Genomic DNA, 19,601 nt, shown 5'->3' with positions numbered 1-19,601 from the left:
AAAAAGGGGCCACGGTATGATCTTGCCAAAATATATGACCTTTGTTCGTCTACCTTTGGTTCATTTCTGCAGTACTTTAAGGCTTTGTTGTCCATTATTCTCCATTTTTGAATACGGAAGACCGATGAAGTTGATGTATCATGTTGCAGAAGTCTTATTTTTATATTGCATTTTAGATGTCAATGAATGTAGTGACTCGACGGTGTGTTCTCAAGTGTGTGTGAATACGGCAGGTAGTTATTATTGTCAGTGCAACAGCGGTTTCAGATTGGCAGACGATGGAACAAATTGCACAGGTATCTCAGCTGTCCTTTTTGTCTTCATATTATGAGCTTTATTTTACTTGAATAATACAAAGCCGTTCATCAGTTACTTTACAGTGTAGAAATCGCTTGGTTATATGCTTTTTTATTTTAACTGATCTTCCGGTGTATCTTGTTGAAAACATAGGGGCCTCCGTGACCGAGTGGTTACGGTCGCTGACTTCAAATCACATGCCCCTCACCGATATGGGTTCGAGCCTCACCTAGGGCCATCCAGCTGGCTTACTAAAGGCAGGTGGCTGTACCCATGCAGGTGCCTTCACCTGATGATATAATGTCCGGATTCGTCTATCATGAAAAGCTAGAAAGTCGCCATATGCCGGTGTGACGTTATACCCGATAAAGACAAAAAGAATAATTGCAAACATAAGCCATGAAGACTTTAAACATTTCACCACGGATCAGTGCTGTATAAAAATGATACTTGACATGTAAAATATTGTGTTTCAGATGTAAATGAGTGTGAAGAGTCTACTAGCGGATGTGACCAAATTTGTACCAATAACGCGGGAAGTTTCGTCTGCTCGTGTTATTCTGGCTTCACCTATAATGATGTTACTTCTACCTGCGATAAAGGTACTTCTGTCGCATTTGCACATTTTGCTTAGCGTGAACATTTTTATTTACTCCTAAGTTAATACTAATTTCAAACCCTTAATTAGGAAGTAGCTTTTTGATTAAAATATTGACTAAAGCTCTACAAAATAACAAGATCTAAAATTTCGTAAGAGTATAAAATCGCGCTAATTTGTTTTAAATCTTTATATTAACATCATACGAAATGTAAGCGTAATAATCTTAGTAAGTAAAAAAGGAATTTATTTGATTTTATTTCAGATATAGCGGATCCTGTTGGATGTGATACCATTGATTGTTCCAGTGCTGCTGGTTGTACATTAAATGAAACAAACGTACCTGTCTGTTTTTGTAATAATGGCTTCCAACTCCAAAACGGAAACACTTGCAACAGTACGTTTATTTTTTTGAGTACATGCACATTGAATTTACTTTATACCAAATGATCATATTATTAATTTATTAATTGACGAAAAGTTAGCTAGAACGCTCAAAATATCTTATCTGAAAAAAAAAACAACAACAATTATTTGAAGAAAATATTGCGGAATAAATGTATTTATACTTATAGCACTATATTGAGTCCGCGATAGAGTCCGCACTAATATAGGAAATTATTAATTTTATGATTTTATTTCGTTTCTTATAGACATAGATGAGTGTACCACGGGCGTGTGTTCACAGTCTTGTACGGATACAGTCGGAAGTTTTACGTGCAGTTGTTATACTGGTTTCAGGTTGCTGGAAGATCAAGTTTCTTGTGAAGGTATGAGTTCTTACTTTAACTTGTCCTCGGTTGGTAATTGCAAAGATTTGTTACTTTCTGATTCAGAATTCTCTTCACGCAATGCGATTTGTCGATAAAAAATCTTCAGCTGGTAAAACATAAAATAAAAATCACGGAATTGTTCTTTTTTATATTTGTATAGCATGCATTTTCCCGTATTACGGAGTAAATTGTGCCAGCACGTGCCAGTGTGGGCGTGGTTCGAGCGGCTGTGACCCGGTCCAGGGATGCATTTGTAAGAATGGATGGACGGGTACCAACTGTGATACAGATGTTGATGAATGCCTCGTTCCAAACGTGTGTGGAGATGAGAACAAAATATGCACGAACACTGTTGGCTCATACAGATGCACGTGTCGTACGGGATTTTCTTCCGTGAACGGAACTTGTACCGGTAGGACAAAGTTATACAACTTACAAATAGTTAAACAGAAATTAAATTGTGTTTAGTGATAAAAGATACAATCATACATAGTAGCTGAAAAGACTAACGATTTTTCTATTTGGCTAAGCACTGGATCTTAGACTTTTGTTAAAATAAAAGTTTTGTGTTGTGGTTCCATACATAATCTGAAATCTGTAATAACTTAGTAGCTGCTTCTTACATTGTGACTCATATAAAGCTATATGCACTTTACATGCGTATTTACTATTACCAACCATGATAATTAATAACAACTTCATAAAATAAGCCATGTTAAACTACATTTTTTTGTTATTAATTGGAAATACTGAGCTTGTTGTTGTATTTCATGTTTAATTTTGATTTAATTATTTTTCTCCAAGATGTTGACGAATGCAGTGACCCAGCGTTAAATGTATGTAACCAACTATGCACGAATACAATCGGTGGTTTCTCGTGCAGCTGCAGGGCCGGATACAACATTGATCCGACAGACGCAAATAACTGCGTCGGTAAGTGTGTCTACATTTCTCCAGTCACAAAAAGAAAATAAGCTGCACATTTTGTGACGATAAATATCAGAAACAATATATAATCTTATCATATGATATTTTTTAAAATTAGCATTCGAGAAGTAAGCCGTAACATTTATTTATATAGCCGTGCTTCAGATAATCATTGTTTTATATGCGTCGTTGAGACGAATATAAAATACCGTGCAAAAGAACTTTTACTGCTTATAATTGCTTTTTGTTTAAATTTTAATATTGTCATTTTGTAGCCGTAAATCAGTGCCTTTAAAAAAACTTCAATCGTTTAGCCAGGTCAGCTGAAAAAATCTCCCATTGGAAACGTTGTTGACATTTTTAAAAACCTTGAATAATTGGAATGTTAAATGAATTTGGGTTGTGTTTTTTTATTCTACGCGACAGCACATGAGTATATGAAAGATTATATTCTTTTTTACTGACAGATTTCGATGAATGTGCAGCGGGTATATCAGGGTGTGAGCAGATTTGTACGAATGCAGAGGGAAGATTCAGCTGCGAATGTTACTTTGGATTTCTGCTGAATGCCGACAGAAAAACATGCACTGAAGGTACTCCCTTGCTGATCCACAAAATTTGCAAATGATTTTCATAGTGAAAGTCGGTAACATTAAAGAAACTTAAAATTATTTTCTCAAAATGTGTTCGGATAGCATTAATCAATATGTTTTCAAATAACTATGATTTATACAATGTCATGTTTGATGGTACCGAGGTGCGACTTTTTATTCTGTTTGTAGACATTTTAGCGTTACTAGAAAATGTTATCAGTTTGTATTATATATGTATTTCTAGATAAGCAACTTTGGAATGGTGAAAGTAGATGCGATAGTCAATACTTCTAGTCTAATTGGTTTTTTTTCTTGAACAGTTTCAGATCCATGTACACTATTCCCAGAAACAAATTGTTCAGATATATGTGTAGTGGTTAACCAAACCCCACTATGTTACTGCAGTACGGGGTTTGTTCTGGGAGCAGATCAGCAGACATGCATAGGTAAGAAAATATTTTATTCGATTATTTTTTTATACGGAAATTCTACGGTTTCTTAAGGATTGTCTTCCCTGATATGGTACCATACTGTGAAATCACTTAATTTCGTGGGCATGAAATTTCGTGGTTTTGGACAAAACGGCAATTTCGTGGGGATATGAATTCGTGGATTTCACCTTTTTAACATAAAATGAATTGGAATTTTACTTGTTCGTTGGGATTAAATTTCGTGGATTGAGTCAACCACGAAATCCACGAAAATTAGTCCCCCACGAAAATTAATGATTTCACAGTATTCACACAGTCAGCGGTTGTATTGATTTTGTTTAGAATTTGTCGCCCCCTGTTTATTTATATATATACATGAAACTTACAATATATTTGTTAACAGATGTGAACGAATGTGACCCCAGTTTAAGCCTCAACCAGTGCAGTGACCCTGATACCTGTGTCAACTCGGCTGGTGGTTATGAGTGTTCATGCAATCCAGGATTTAAGCTTGAAAACGATATGAGGACTTGTAAAGGTAGGACCTCTACTTTAAAGAGTTTACATATATATGAAACTGTTCTTATATATGCATTTAAATTGTACAAAACACATGTTTTACATTTTTTACAAAATTTATTTCTGTGCGATTTGATTTCCATCTGCTTCTGTCTTGAAACTTATCTTACTTGGTCCTGCTATTTCTATAGTATTGTTTTTTAATAAATAAGTCTTACCTTTCAGTGGGTCTGGAAATATAGTTGTCTTAGACTTCAAAATATGTTTTGTCATTTTTCACATACTTTAATATCATCGGGTTGGGAAAGACCCGTTTCTAATATTTGAGAACATGTTGGTAAGCCCTTTTTGCTTTTTGTAATTGTTCATATGTGCATCATGATATTGACAATGAAATATGTTTAAACTATCCATTTCGTGTAGAATGCGATGCTTTCCATTATGGTTTGGAATGTGCTAATGACTGTAATTGTGGAGTTGGTGCAAGCAGGTGTGACTCCGTGACAGGCTGTGTCTGTGAGTCCGGGTGGACAGGGGACAAATGTGACATCGACAAGGATGAATGTGCAACCTTCCCTTGCACGGGAACTAACGAGCAGTGCACAAATACTCCGGGATCTTACGTGTGTGCTTGTGAGACAGGTTATAGTAAAGATATCAACGGAATATGTAAAGGTAGGCTAAGATCTCGTGCTGTTAAACTTACACAAGCTAGAAAGTCGTCAACAAGTAACCTTCACTGTAAACAAAATGTTACCAGTTTCCCACGACATCCGTATGAATCAGTGTTTTATTTCAAAACACATTGAACCGAAATTAAAAATAAAACTTTCAAGACGTTCAAGCAAAAAAATATTTAAAATTTGCTGATTTCGAACTCCGACATTGGCAGGTTTGCGATATGTCATAACTGAGCCGATATCGGGCCGATGTGGTCATGTTTGCTGGGAAATACAAATTCAAATGACATTGCTTCTTCACTTGATTCGAATATTTTGGTAATTACTGTAAGAATTATTTCATATAACTATCAGTTTATTGTTCTAATTAGCATCGAAGATCCATGATTACACTCATATTTTCACTTAAACATATAAAGAAAAGAGTTGTGATTACACTCATATTTTCACTTAAACATATAAAGAAAAGACGTCTAATTCTCTATCAGACATTCTCTACAACATAGGATTACATTTAATCTTTAGGATATTCTGAGAAGAGACTGTTAATAAAAAGTGGGCCATATTTTTGATATTTTGCTGGACTAAATGCTGACACTGAAGACATCTGCAAATCATCTTTAATTTGGATGATCGTCTGTACAAAAGATTTGAAGACCATCACCTTGTGTACATGTATTTAAAAGATCTGAAACAATTTTATAAATGGTCACAGTACCAAGCTTTTCATAAAGTGTTATTTTTACGTGAACTGAGTGTGGACAACTGCATACGTAACGTAAGAATAAAAATATGCACTTCTTTCTGTATACAGACGTAGACGAATGTTCCAGCGTTACTCTCAATGACTGCGGTCAAATCTGTACAAACACGATGGGCAGCTATCAGTGCAGCTGTAATACCGGCTTCCAACAGGACGGAAATGCATGCAATGGTAAGAATAGTACATGTATTTATATTTATACATTTGCATTGTCAGACACGTTAGAAAAGTACATTGAATGTCGAGACGCAAGATATCACATTTTTGTAGATTTATGAAACAGAAATTATTTTTATTGATTTATTAAATTGCTATCTAAAAAGATAATAAAGATGATATTAGTCAATTTCAACTCCTCAGTGTGCAAAATGTGGAGGTATGGTATTAGTGGCGTTTGAACTCAACTCCTTCCCGCTGTGTATTATATGGCAGTTACATTCGGAAATTTGGCCTACACGTTCATAAAAAATAACAGCCAAGCTTAAGTAATGGTCCATTATTTTTGTATCTATAGATTATTTCAATACACAAAATATCCATACATGGTTGGGTCCTAGAACATTATCTTATTTACACACTGACTTTTTGTTAAACTTTTTGTTTTATCAACAGATATCAATGAGTGCGATGGACAGAACGAGTGTTCTCAAGTGTGCACCAACACGGTTGGTAGCTACAGGTGTTCCTGTAGTCCAGGTTTCAAACTCGATCTCACAGACCGAAAAACGTGTATCCGTAAGTTATCCTAATAATTCATTTCAGGTTCATTCAAGAACAGAATTTCTTATACAATTACACCTGTGTTAAGCAGCCATTCAAGTGAGCGGCATAACTTTGTCACCTAAGGCAAGTGGTCGGTTTAGACAAGTTCATCCAAGAACGAAAAGTTAATTTGGAAAATAAGCTTACTGGCTGCTTAATGCAAGAGATTGTTTAATACAAGTGGCAGCTTAGACAAGTTCAACTGTACACCTTTTTTCTCTTCCAGTCAGTGAATTGTATTATATCATGTGACCGTCCAATATGTTTTTCGAAGGATACGAGTCCAACAATATTCCTAACCGCAGTGAACTGCACACAAAATGGTTTCCATAAATTGTAATCGTAAAAGTTAATTATAAAGGTTCGTTTCTGACTTCGCAAGCGACAATTGTGTCTCTTGAACTAAAGACTTATTTCATATGCAACATCTTTTATCAAAAACTAATCCACAATTTTTGTTATAAATTTCAGCTGCAGAACAGTGTGATCCATCCACAAACCCATGTGGTGCAAATACTGACTGTGCTGTTGTGAGTGGCACAGATTCTTGTTTTTGTAAAGCTGGGTTCCAGTTTGTCTCTGGTTCTAACACAATTTGCGAAGGTAAGAGATATGTAGTGCAGATTCTCTAATGAACTAGAATAAGTTAACAGTATATCAATATGGAAGTCTTACTAGTAATCCTTGATGTAGAGGCGAGATGACAAAGAAAACGGAGTCTTATGATAATGGGCAAAGTAATGACTATCGAAATGATGGAAGTTACTAAAACTTAGAAAATTCTAAGCAGCAGACACATCAGTCCACTTTGTCACTTTCGTTTTCCTGGTTTATTTCACCACAAAGTTAGCTTTCAGCGGGCCGTATATTACCGTGATTACGCGACAAGTAGTATAGCACACCTACCGTGGCATGCAATCGATGACAAATAACTTTTGATTTAAAAAGATTGTTTATGGGCTAATTGCGACAGATTAACTTGTTCTCATTTTGCCAAGTGCTTGCTGCACAGAATGCGAGGTAAAAAATCCGTCCATGGTGCTCGGATTTTTCTGTCATTTTCATTGTTTCCAAGCAAAAATCCTATTGTTATTACTACCTACGGAGACAAAGCCAGAATCATACCACTCTAAGGCATTTTAATAAATATCATTTAAAACGGGATAATGGTCTATCTTTTGTTGTAACATAGTTACACTTATTGCACGTGGACGAGTTGTTAAACCCTGTCTTAACTGTTGAAACAAATCTGGTGTTGTTTTTAATGTTGGTTTATTTGAGCGAATGTTAAATACTTTCACATTTATTTCAGATATACTAGAATGTTCCCAGATACAGAGTCCATGTTCCCAGGAATGTACAGAGCTTGCAGGAAGTTATCAATGCTCCTGCAACATTGATGGTTACAAGCTAGATGTTGATCAGTCAACATGCATTGGTATGAATTGAAGTAAAACTGAAACCTTGCAGCCATTAGACACACAATTAAATGTCAATATAAGTCAAACCGCTCCATGAAAAGATTTTAAATGTCTTTATTGTGTTTATAACTTATTTTTGTTATTGTTTATTTTGTCTCCTTTTTAAAGCTTATGGGTTTTAGTGTTTACGGTTGTAATGAAATGCTAAACGCTATTGCTATTTCACGTAATTTTACTGATTAATTTTCTCTTAGTTGTTGTCTGTGTTGTTAATAGCTATAGTGCCCAAAGGTTAATAGATGTTTCCTTTTTTTAGATTTAGTTCCCTTAAAGAAATCTAATTTGGTTTTGTCCTTTTGTAGTTTGTCCAGAAGGCTCATACGGAGATGACTGCTTACAGAACTGTACATGCGCAGTACTTACCACGTTGTCATGTGACACGGTAACTGGCGCGTGCAACTGTAAACCTGGCTGGACCGGAAGTCAGTGCACTGATGATATCAACGAGTGTCTAGATCCATTAGTCCACCAGTGTCCGGCAAACTCTCAATGTGTTAATACACTAGGGTCATTTTATTGCTCATGTGACATTGGATACACCAAAGCTGGCAACGGATCTTGTCAAGGTATATAATTTTGATCCTTGTTTATATGTTTGTTTTAAATGATAAAATGCTGATTTTGTTTGATTATATTTTAACTTTTTGCATGAAATTATAATATGAATTTGACTAAGATTAACAACTTTGGTCTAAATACTAGCCGATTTTTGTCTTATACCTGTTTTAAATCCTTGTTTAATTTAGATTTTCAATTTTTCTTTTACAGTTTGCGACAGCACTCACTGGGGACAAAACTGTGAGAACAGCTGCACGTGTGATGTATCGAACACACAAAGCTGTGATCCTGTTGATGGTTCATGCACATGTAACACAGGATGGACGGGAAGCACGTGCTCTACCGATTTAGAAGAATGCACGTTGTCTCCAAACATTTGTGGTGACGTTTTAAAAACATGTCAGAATACCCCAGGTTCTTTCTCGTGCAACTGTATCAGTGGATACACAATCAATAATGTGGGCACGTGCATAGGTATGTCCCTTATCAATCTTACGCCTGCTGGATAGCAAACAACGTAGCTGTATTTCTTTATACTTTAACTACAATTTATTCATAGTTACGTTATGCGTATGTACTACAGAATTTCAACTGAAAGTTTACATTTTTTCTTTCTGACATGACATAGAAATTGCAAGTATTTTAACGAATCCCTCCAAATGCAATGTTGCAGATAAAGTCTGCATTTATTGCCAGAGAAATTGTTTTACTGTAAAACATATATTTTATAACTGGAACCAACAAGGCAATTATAGTGTTGTTGCACTGGTGTGCTAGTAATAAAAAGGTTTTACTTTCCATTCTATTTATAGACAACGACGAGTGTTTGCTTGGTACATCCACGTGTCTTTACGAATGCACGAATAACCCAGGGTCGTTTGAGTGTTCGTGTTACCCAGGTTACTCTGGTACAGGAAACAGTTGTACACGTAAGTGGGCTTGTAGAATTTATAACAAGTTATTTGTTTGAAAACTGAAAAATTATATCTTTTTATGATGTCAGTTTTTAATTTCTTCACCAGAGTTGCCTAACATTTTTGAGATTAGTAGTAGAATTTTGGTTAAGACATTCTTGAATCCAAAGAAGTCAGGTTCCACGGGAATGCCAGTAAGTAAGATTCAAGAGCAAGCCTTTAACTTACAACTGGTTGAGGGACTTAGGATGTGAAGGAGTAATTGTTTCAGTATATTGTTGCCAGAAAATTGGTTTTCGACGATTACTTGATGTTCAAATAACCTAGATGTAAAGTAATGATTTTTAAAAGCAGAAAAGGACATGATCCGGGTACTGGGTGCTGGTAATTGTTACACTGGCCACATACACACATACTTGAAAATATTTCTGGTACTTTCAGCATGTGCAAGTGGTAACTGGGGAATACAGTGTGCAAATACGTGTAATTGTAATGTTACATACACGACGCAATGTGATCCTGCCACCGGATGTCAGTGTATTTCTGGTTGGACCGGTGCAACGTGTTCTGATGACATTGATGAATGTGCTGATGGTACACACACGTGCCCGGCTGATTCCACGTGTGTGAACACCCCAGGAAGCTATGAATGTCCTTGCAATACAGGCTACAAGAATAACAATAATTTGTGTGCCAGTAAGTAAATATCTTACTGTTTGTCTGAGAGAACTGTGTGTTTTTCTCATTAAATAGAAACGCGGACCATTTCTCCTTTTTCTGACATCTTAGTTTTTTGTTTTTGTTTTGTTTTGTTAGTTTAACATCACAGCGACATAGTTATAGGTCATACAGCGACTTTCCACCTTTTGGTGTTGGAGGGAGACCCGAGGTGTCCCTCTGGACATTATCATAATGGGCGTGCACCAAGGTAGAACTACCGACCTTCCATAAGTAATTTGAAGTCAGAAGCCGTAATCACTCGGCCACGGTGGCCACCTGATATCATAGGATTGTTTTAAAGTAACCAAGAAAGGATGGTGTAAGTGAATTAATATGACATTTTTTGTGCAAAAGCATTTATCTAACTATCACATGACATTATAATTACAGTTTGTTCAGACGATACTTACGGTGAAGAGTGTGCAAGTTCATGCGATTGTGAAAACAGCAACGCCGTTGTTTCAAGTCAATCTTGCAATCACGTGACGGGTACATGTGAATGTCGTGCAACTTGGACTGGTTCCCGTTGTCAAACTGACGTTGACGAATGTGCAGCTGGAACCAGTAATTGTGATTCAGTGCCAAATCGAGGCTGCCATAATACGATAGGTGGATTTCAGTGCTCTTGTTTGTTGGGATATGAAATAGACAACAATGGCGATTGTGTTCAAGGTAGGTTTTCTATTAATATTCCAATATTTAGCAATGCGTGAAAGGTCATTATATGACGTATAAGATCTTTACAGTACTTATCAGTTTTCAGTTATGTTTTTAAAATTTGTTTTACTTATAGTTTAGAGATTTGTTTGTCTTTTTGTTTGTTTTTACAGAAATTTACATAATTTTTAAAACGCATACTTATATTTATCTATGATTTAATTTCAGGTGCGCCAACCACACCGGTACCTACGTCAGGTGAGTTTCTTTTTAAGGCAATTAAAATATTGCACCATTTCAAACATAAGTACACCAAAAACTGCTAGGCTAACCATTGTTTTCTGCTGTAGCAGACGACATTTTAGACATAACGTATCTAGCACTTTTAAAAGTCTCATTAGTCAGTTAAAAAAACAGATATAAAGCACGTAAATTATCCTCTTCGACAATCATAAAAAACCTTTATAAAAATACAAAATTATGTATATAAATACTAGTATTACCGTTTATTACAGAAGGAGAAATAACAGTTGTAGTCAGCGTCCGTCTAAATTACACCATTCAAACATCAGTGGACCTTAGGGTCACGGCTACATTCGACATCTATGCTGCAGAAGTCAGGACAGGAGTAAGTATCAAGTTTACCGGCAGTTTTGATCTATATGAATTTTTATGTCGAAAATGGAACAAGTTCTCAAATTTTAACCACACCGATATGCATTCTTGGTAAGTATGGAAGCGAACGTGCAATAACTTAAAGTCGTCTGATGCTGTTAAAAGTCCTGAAATTTGTTAAAGCTAGGTTTCATCACTTTCATGTACTGCTAATGTGAGTGTAAGGTAATAATATTTTTCGTACAGTGAAGACTAAAAGTTCATATTTTTATACACATATTTTATTTTTTTCTCGTTTTTTTTTCAGCTTCTACAATTTTTCGAAACTACGATGGGAAGCAATGTCAAAGATGTTGTTGTTACAACATTAACTAGGTTAGTGAAAAATATAAACAGAATGAAGTTTGTATGTAAAGACAACTTGTATATAAACACAAATAACAACTCGCTTGTCACTTTACCAAAACATAACTTATCCATTTTAAAATTTCTATGTTGATATTTGCAGAAACATCTTATTTGAAAAAAAAACTTACCTGATTTTCATAAAGTAACGTACAACGAAGTTAAGCTACCACAGAATTTCATAGTTTCTCTTTAATACACACTGCTGAAACACACACATTAAATTTTGATTGGTCGTCTGCGCTGCACGTGCGGTTCCGCACAAACCAATAAGAAATTGGTATTTGAAGCGCTGTAATTTTGACAACACTAGCAGTTACTTTCCTCTACCATCGTCTTATGTTTCGGTCAGTATGTTTCAGTGTTAACCCGTCTAACTTTACTTTAAGGCAGATCATTAAAACAACATTATTAAGTCTATAATGAATTATTGTATACATAGTATTTTACTATAGTATATTACTTCATGATGAATATATATTAATTGCATTTTCTTAAATATTGTAGCGGAAGTATTGATGCCAGTGTCGTAGTTCTAATGTCCGACAGTGAAACTTCAGCCAAGCAATTTTCACGTGCGGTGTTCATTCTTGCAACTGGTGGCACGGTTGAGGTGTTTGAAGTTACAACAGTGACACAGGCGCTAGTTGTAGGAGAAGAAACCAGTTAGTATAAACTCTTCCTTAGCTGGTCAAATTATATGTAAAGAATAATCTTACTGTCTTATCTTTTTTCGAGCTACCACTGATACGTTTAACAGCCAAACTAAAATGCAATGTCAGAAGCAAAATTACCAAAAAACACCCATTAAAATGGAAAAAAAAATTTTGGTAAATATCGACAGGAAAGAAACCGATATAAGGACGACATCGGGTATTCTATGTAAAACCTAAAATTTCTTATCGTCAGACCACTTCAAGTTATGCTGGCATTCTTTACAGGGAAATGAACAGTGACTTGCCTGTAAGCTGTGAAGAAACATTTGATTTGTTTGTTTTCAGTTGACTTGTCGTCTGACACTAAAAAGTCAGTGTTGTGTGCTGCATATTTCGAAGCAAGAGGAAGTACATGTGCTGCGAATGCAGAGTGTGTCATAATTGACGAGAATCCACTGTGCCAGTAAGTTAGCTATACATTATATATAAAAACAATATTGAAATCTGCACAACCATTGAAATCAACATATGGTTGATTTCTGGTTGTTTTCTGAAGGTTTAGATATTTTGACATCAAGTTCCATTCTTCAGACTCGAGAACGGGGACAGAGGGTTCATTCCTTTCAAATTCGGGAGAGGGGTTAGGGGATGGGACGTTACACGGCGATCTTTTCTAATTACAAAAGTAATACTGAATATCTTAGGTTACAAAATACTTTTAGACCATACATGTGCTGTGAAACTGATATAATTACACATAAAAATACATACAGAACATAGGGCTGTTGGTCAAGTGTCTGGATATCTATATAATTAAGAGAAGTGCATATTCGGCGTCAGTGGACCAGTTTGAAAACGACAACTGGTAGTCAAAAATTTTAGTTTGATACTGTTTTCATAGGGCTTTCAAATGTTATCATGAGTATGTTAATTATTACTTGTGTTTCTATTACTTACTATCTTTGTTCTTTTTCAGACCGCTCAAGACATCAGATAACTTCCCTCTTGTGATAGGACTTGGTGTCGGGGTACCTTTGTTCCTTATCACCGCCCTCATAATTGCCATAATAGTAATATACGCCCTGAAGAACAGAAGGAAGAAGCGATACCATACTGAAGATTTTGACAGGTAGGGATCGAATATTATACACTTATTGAATGGTCTGTCGGTCTATAATTAAAACTACATTCCCAAAGTTCATACAGTAACTGTTTTATTACTTGACATCAGAAAATAAATGTTTCAAGTTTTTTCAAGTTTTTGCTTTTAGCGACTTATGATGGAAACCAGTCTATAGACAGACTACAGACCAACGATTTATTTAAGGAGTTATACAATCGGTCTAATAGTTCAATAAATATAGATAAACCCGCATCTGAAAAGGCGGCTTTGTAATTATTATATTATTATTTTTTATGACGTCACTTTTCTAATAATAAAATCAACAAATATAGGCATATTCACACTCACCTGTTATATTGTTGCCGTGTTAGCGAACTTTTTTTTTCTAAATCTTTAAAATTTTTATATTTAGTAAAGACAGAAAATTTGTGTATAGAGTATACGCAACAAACAATAAATACTGACGTTAAATATGATTTTCAGGGGATCTTTCAATAATGGATTCTTCCCACATACTATACCAACCAAAATAAGTACCTGGGGCCGTAACAACCCCGTGGGTCGTCTATATGGCCCCCAGAGCTGGGGTGATGAGTCGGTGTCAGCGTCTACAGACGAAGGTAAACATCACAGAACTAGGAGAGATAATGAATTTATGCGTACAGATGAAATGTATTGTAAGTGATATGCTATTTTAGTACTCTTGTTTCTGATTCTGTTGTTATAACAAAACATTTTTTTCAGGGTTGATCACTTGAAAAGATAATAAATAGTTAAAAGATACATATATTTTGCTTAAGTCTGGCGTCTTTGGCTTTGTATCGTGAATATTCGTCGACAGTCTTACATAAACATGTGAACAGTTTGAGCAGTCGGTGTATAACCCGAATTACGATAATGGTGTTATATTGATACAGTTATAGGGAAAGTCTTTGCTTGCACAACATTTTCATGTTCACATTTACCAGAAAGAACTGACTCATTTCTGACTGAGGCATCCTTAATCGAATGGTTATGTTGGCTGATATACAATCACTTGTCATTCATCGCTGATGTTTCGAAATCCGCTATAGATGTCTTTTATATGACGAAGCTGTTAGTCTGGATTTTTTTTTTAAATTCGGTGGTTTTATCCAAGCGACCCAAACATACCAGAGATGATATCCGGGGGAGTACTTTTGGTCAGTCTTCACAAATAAGTGTATAAAATTGCTACATCATGAAGTATGTGTTATCCGTGAGACTTAAAACTCAACAGTAACGCAATGTCACATTTCTGTACTTGCAACTTTTTACAGGTACATGTAGGTCTCTACAGTACTGGGTATTATGATTTAAGTTTTCTTTTTAGAATTAAGACTATATAAGTTCTTCATTTGATGAAAATGCATGGTAACTTAGTCCCTCAGACCTGCTCATGAATCTTTGTTTTCTTATATTTTCAGCGTACGAAAATGGTTTAACTTCGAACTTCTCGTGGGATTTTCTTTATAATTATATCCATCCGCACGAAAGGGTGAGTTAATATTTTTTATATTTTTGTTATGTATTGCTTGATCCAGGCTGCTAATTTCGTTCAGATTCCTTTCCTACGTATCACATATTTCTATGGTTTGTTTAAAACTGGCTTGTATGCAGCTAAATAAGAAATACTTGTTGCTTAAAAATGCGTTTTTTTTTACAATTACAAATTGCGGGGGCTTTTTTTTCGGAAGTTAAACGTATAGTTTTTCTGAATAATTTTCTGTTAAGCATTGTTCTAACGTTTATTTTTTAAAAACTCAAGTTCAATTACTGCTTAGATACTTATCATTTTAGGAAAAAAATAAAGAGGAGAGAACCTGGCCGATTAAAGCATGAACAGCTTACATATTAAATATCCTGCTGTTTTTACATTAAATTATGAAGACCCTTTCAAGTTTTGCTTTGATTGTGTATTCATATTATTTTCATTTTTGTTCCAGTATGAAATTGCACGACCACAACACGATCAGCATCCCCACCCTGTGTTTACGGTAAGATTGTCTTCACATTGGCTTTTTGTTATTTTTTATACAAAAATATACATTTCGTACTGAAAACGTCAGCTTTCGTGCAGTTCTTTACTTTTAAAGATATTTACGGAAGCATGAACGAGACATGTGATTTTTTATGTCGTTTCATCGTTACGAGATAACCTAAAGGATTATTTTAATTGTAGATTTTATTTCATGGCCACGATAAATTTATGCAAATTATTTTTCTAAAAGTGTTTTCTTCCAGCCAATCTCATGGAAATAAGAGAAACTGACATAAGTTCTTTTCCCAAGCATGCATATTTTTTTTTCCAGTTCATATCGTGTTCATTTCCATTTTTTTCTTCCAGTTTCCTCGTAAGTTAAATGTGAGATTACTCATATGGTTTTACTTTGTTTTTCAGCAATGAGTCACGTATTAAAAATACCGGATATATACATTTATAACAGGTACATAGTTTTCTTATACATTGTTTGCAAACGTTGTACAAATATACTTTCAGTATCGATCTCTTCACTACATACCCTTTCCTAAACAAATCACACTGGTACCAGACCAGAAATAAAGTATCAATCTGATATTGTCATAATACATGCCATACCACCCATATGTAATATGACATGTCATATACTTCCCACAGGAATGTACCATAGGGGGAGTGTATGTCATACAAATGTATTCCGTATGGTGTCAATGAACAGGATAATCAATAACATTTTCCCAATTGACAAACTTATATACAGGATGTTTTAATAAATCTCACCATTTGAAGAATTATTCTGTTGTTGTTTTTTTTTCAAATATTCTAACACAAGTGACATTATTGTAAAATCTCATCCTTTTGCTTTCAGTTTTGTTTTAAAAGTATCACCAACACCTATATACATTTGTAGGTACTGATCAATGGCCATAGAGTTAAAGTCAATAGAATTAACGATTTCCTCATTCAATAGACAAGATAATCATTTCCATTCACTTAATCAATGTAATATTTCAATCTTGCTATATTCTTTCAGCATTCTTCTTAGAAGAAACGGCATGTTGAGAAAGATGGCTGACTCCGAAAGAAAGAAGCGGATTTTTGAAATCTTAAAGAATGATGTAGGAGGCCTACATTAATATTTCCAGAAAACTATCTTCATGAGATAGTTAACTATAACTCAAAACTATAGAAAATTGCAAAAAGCGGAGTTGTGATACGTTTTAGACATATGGATGATGGGAAGAACTCGAAGGTACAACTGGTTCGAAAATTTAATAGAATATACATCGGGATTGCATTTGTATTTGCAATGGTATTGCAACTTCATGTACAATGTCATAGAGTGTTATCTTAAAGTAATTCAAAGGAGGTTTCGTTTAACGTTCTGCACGTGCATGTATTGTTGCTATAAGTCATTGTGTTATTTATTGAGAATGTTGTGGAGAACTACAGTTAAGAACTGCTTGTATACAAGATATTATGAATTTGTGTATTAGAAATTATGCGGAATATGCCTCAGAAACTGAAATAGAGATCGGGGTATTCGTTATGAATCATTTCTTTTATAAATGGCAAGATATATAATTCACAAATTTAAACACAGTACTAACTTTTCACACTTTACGGCACAGGCAATACGATGTTATGATTACTTGGAAACTGAAATATGCTTATTTAAAAGAAATAAAATTAGAAGGGGATTGAGAGAGGGGATTGTTACTGGAGCAGACGACAATAATTGTAACATGTGATACGTCGAGTGTATTAGTATACAAATCAAAGTGTTTTAATTTTTAGTTATCCTCGTGATCCATAGCATTATTGTTTTGCCTTACTGGACTTCAACTAGTCTTCTGTAATAAGATGACGTTTTTTGCACGATTTTACTTACACTTTCACCAGGACGGACTTTCCATTGAAGAATGTCGCGCATGCGCATGGATAGTTTCACTTTTTCATTTATATTTTTATGTGTACAGTATGTAGATATTGTGAAATTTAATATTTTTCCAAATAAAAAGCCATAATAATTATTTTTATCAGTGTAAATAGTGTGTTGAAGTTTTATGTTTTATTTAGAACCACCGTTCTAATACGATACTCAATGTTATGTTTTATAGAATATATTTTTCCATTTTGTTTTAGATCTATTGTTTTCATACATTTCAAGATATTAAACATGCTATATGAAATGTTCTTTACAATGATAATTTACAGTATATTACATTCATGGAAGTTCTATGAGTGTAAAAATAGTTTATAGTTTTTATATATATTGTTGTTGTTGCTTTAGATATATGTTGAAGAATAATGTACATTTAAAAAGTATATAATACTCATTGGCCTGTAAGAATTATTACATATCATGATTATATTTATGCAATAAATAATTCAAAGAAAATTTGCCTATTGTTTGTTCGTTTTGCCAGACCTAGCCCCTATTTCTTCAACAATGTTACTTGCCAATTTCGTAACATTACCCACGTCTCATACATCATGCGTCTCGTATATCAAATATTTTCAAACAGTATGTTGATTTCGAAGGCAACAATTCAAATACTATCATACTAGCGTTAATATGGTTGCGTATTTATCTCTTGATTCTACCGTTGAGATCTCAGATGGATTGTTATTTTTCCAGTATCTGTATTCTATTTTTCCATTTCTACAACAAATTCTTCGTTACAAAACCTTCTCATCTATATTATCCTTTACGGTTTCTACTTCCTGATTGATACTTTCATCTCAAGCATCATAGACAACGTTGTCTGCATCAGGTCGTTTCTGTGCTTCTTCACTTGTGCCTTTACCATTCGTTACTCACAAAATCGGAAGACTCACTTATAATATCTAGCTCAGAGTGTTTATCCCGTTCAGATTTTTTTGACAAACTGTTCTTTTAACTTGTTTATCCGTATTAATAAGTGGGTTTGATTTCCTTTCTATATTCATGAAATGTCTACCAGCACTATCATTTACTTCATATAACCACATCCACATCTATCTCTGATACTTCCAAGTCAATGAAATTTTCGATCCTGTGCCCTTTAACATTTAAAGGTACACCCACAACACTTTTCACATAGACATTAACTCCAGCATGGATGTATTTATCATTTCTATATACGATAGCTACAGACGCTCCCGTGTCAATCATGCATATAGATTTTAGACCAACGAACAAATTTTACATAAAGTTTAAAATCCGCGAAATATTCATTGAACTAACATTATTCCCGTTCCTGGTCTTCGGAACTTTGCTTTTAGACATTGCTTCTTGAAATGACCATTTTTTAAGTTAACTGCATTCAAGACACGTAGGTATGTGTCTCCGTAAATTCTTATCTTTTGTATAACAACAAGATACATTCATTAGGTAGAACTAATTATAGTTAAGGTTTTTTTTTTTCAAAGTTTTTCCGTTTCAAAACAAAGATCAAATAGAATTTTATATTTCAACCAAATGCACAAAAACAACAAAAAATTATTTTCGAAAGTAAGTAAAGAATCCAACACAAGATTCGAATGCTAGTCTAGCTGCAGCAACAAGTGAGCTATTTTGTTTGCTAGTTGTGACATTTGTGTGAATAGATTCTGCTTTCCCGACTTCGTCATCAATTTGAACATATCTGAAATAGCTTAATTAACCCTTTCGCTGCCACACTATAATTTCAAAATTGCCAACGACGTTCACGACGTCATCTAAATAAAACCGTCACTTTTCGAACGTTGACGTTTGTAATATTAGCGCGACGTTTCGTTAATTGAGTAGTAATTGGGAGTTTGTAAATATGCAAAAGAAGGCGCGTGTTTTAGATATTATAGTTTACTGAACTTTTTATCATTTTTATAAAATACAAGTGCTTGATTCTCATTCATAAATCTACATAGACAAGTTCAATTATCAACGTAATTGAATATTTACGGCGCGAAATTTCACGTAGTCGACGTCACAGCGGAAATGACGTCAATAAATGTGCAAAATAACAACTGTTTACATTTCATCAAATCTTCTTTTTAGCAATAAAATACTGAAATAAACGTTCTACATCGATCCCAAATTGAGCGGGTGGCCCTCTGGCAATTTCGGTACATTAGTCGGGCCACAAAAGTGGCCCTCTGGCAGTCTT

The 19,601-nt window shown here is 34.6% G+C and overlaps 1 protein-coding gene across 1 annotated transcript in view; it reads left to right on the top strand.

Moving 5' to 3' along the window:
- The window catches only part of LOC123559692 (uncharacterized), an 87,961-nt gene extending 70,089 nt beyond the window's left edge, over positions 1 to 17,872 (top strand). The window contains exons 58-87 of the mRNA XM_053516805.1: positions 177 to 296; positions 774 to 899; positions 1,161 to 1,292; positions 1,549 to 1,665; positions 1,829 to 2,080; positions 2,473 to 2,601; positions 3,063 to 3,188; positions 3,509 to 3,634; positions 4,023 to 4,157; positions 4,562 to 4,813; positions 5,633 to 5,752; positions 6,194 to 6,316; positions 6,815 to 6,946; positions 7,656 to 7,781; positions 8,127 to 8,390; positions 8,593 to 8,856; positions 9,195 to 9,311; positions 9,738 to 9,992; positions 10,407 to 10,688; positions 10,902 to 10,931; positions 11,189 to 11,301; positions 11,596 to 11,663; positions 12,201 to 12,358; positions 12,695 to 12,812; positions 13,326 to 13,478; positions 13,956 to 14,149; positions 14,918 to 14,988; positions 15,437 to 15,487; positions 15,892 to 15,937; positions 16,505 to 17,872. Coding sequence (XP_053372780.1) covers positions 177 to 296; positions 774 to 899; positions 1,161 to 1,292; positions 1,549 to 1,665; positions 1,829 to 2,080; positions 2,473 to 2,601; positions 3,063 to 3,188; positions 3,509 to 3,634; positions 4,023 to 4,157; positions 4,562 to 4,813; positions 5,633 to 5,752; positions 6,194 to 6,316; positions 6,815 to 6,946; positions 7,656 to 7,781; positions 8,127 to 8,390; positions 8,593 to 8,856; positions 9,195 to 9,311; positions 9,738 to 9,992; positions 10,407 to 10,688; positions 10,902 to 10,931; positions 11,189 to 11,301; positions 11,596 to 11,663; positions 12,201 to 12,358; positions 12,695 to 12,812; positions 13,326 to 13,478; positions 13,956 to 14,149; positions 14,918 to 14,988; positions 15,437 to 15,487; positions 15,892 to 15,897 — 4,160 coding nt within the window. The 3' untranslated portion in view covers positions 15,898 to 15,937; positions 16,505 to 17,872. The remainder of the gene's footprint in view (positions 1 to 176; positions 297 to 773; positions 900 to 1,160; positions 1,293 to 1,548; positions 1,666 to 1,828; positions 2,081 to 2,472; positions 2,602 to 3,062; positions 3,189 to 3,508; positions 3,635 to 4,022; positions 4,158 to 4,561; positions 4,814 to 5,632; positions 5,753 to 6,193; positions 6,317 to 6,814; positions 6,947 to 7,655; positions 7,782 to 8,126; positions 8,391 to 8,592; positions 8,857 to 9,194; positions 9,312 to 9,737; positions 9,993 to 10,406; positions 10,689 to 10,901; positions 10,932 to 11,188; positions 11,302 to 11,595; positions 11,664 to 12,200; positions 12,359 to 12,694; positions 12,813 to 13,325; positions 13,479 to 13,955; positions 14,150 to 14,917; positions 14,989 to 15,436; positions 15,488 to 15,891; positions 15,938 to 16,504) is intronic.
- Positions 17,873 to 19,601: the final 1,729 nt, after the last annotated feature.

This window comes from Mercenaria mercenaria, chromosome 10 (genome assembly GCF_021730395.1).
Source record: "Mercenaria mercenaria strain notata chromosome 10, MADL_Memer_1, whole genome shotgun sequence".
Classification (NCBI taxonomy): domain Eukaryota; kingdom Metazoa; phylum Mollusca; class Bivalvia; order Venerida; family Veneridae; genus Mercenaria; species Mercenaria mercenaria.
The sequence above is the reverse complement of the archived record's forward strand: the minus strand, read 5'-3'. Positions and strand labels throughout refer to the sequence as shown.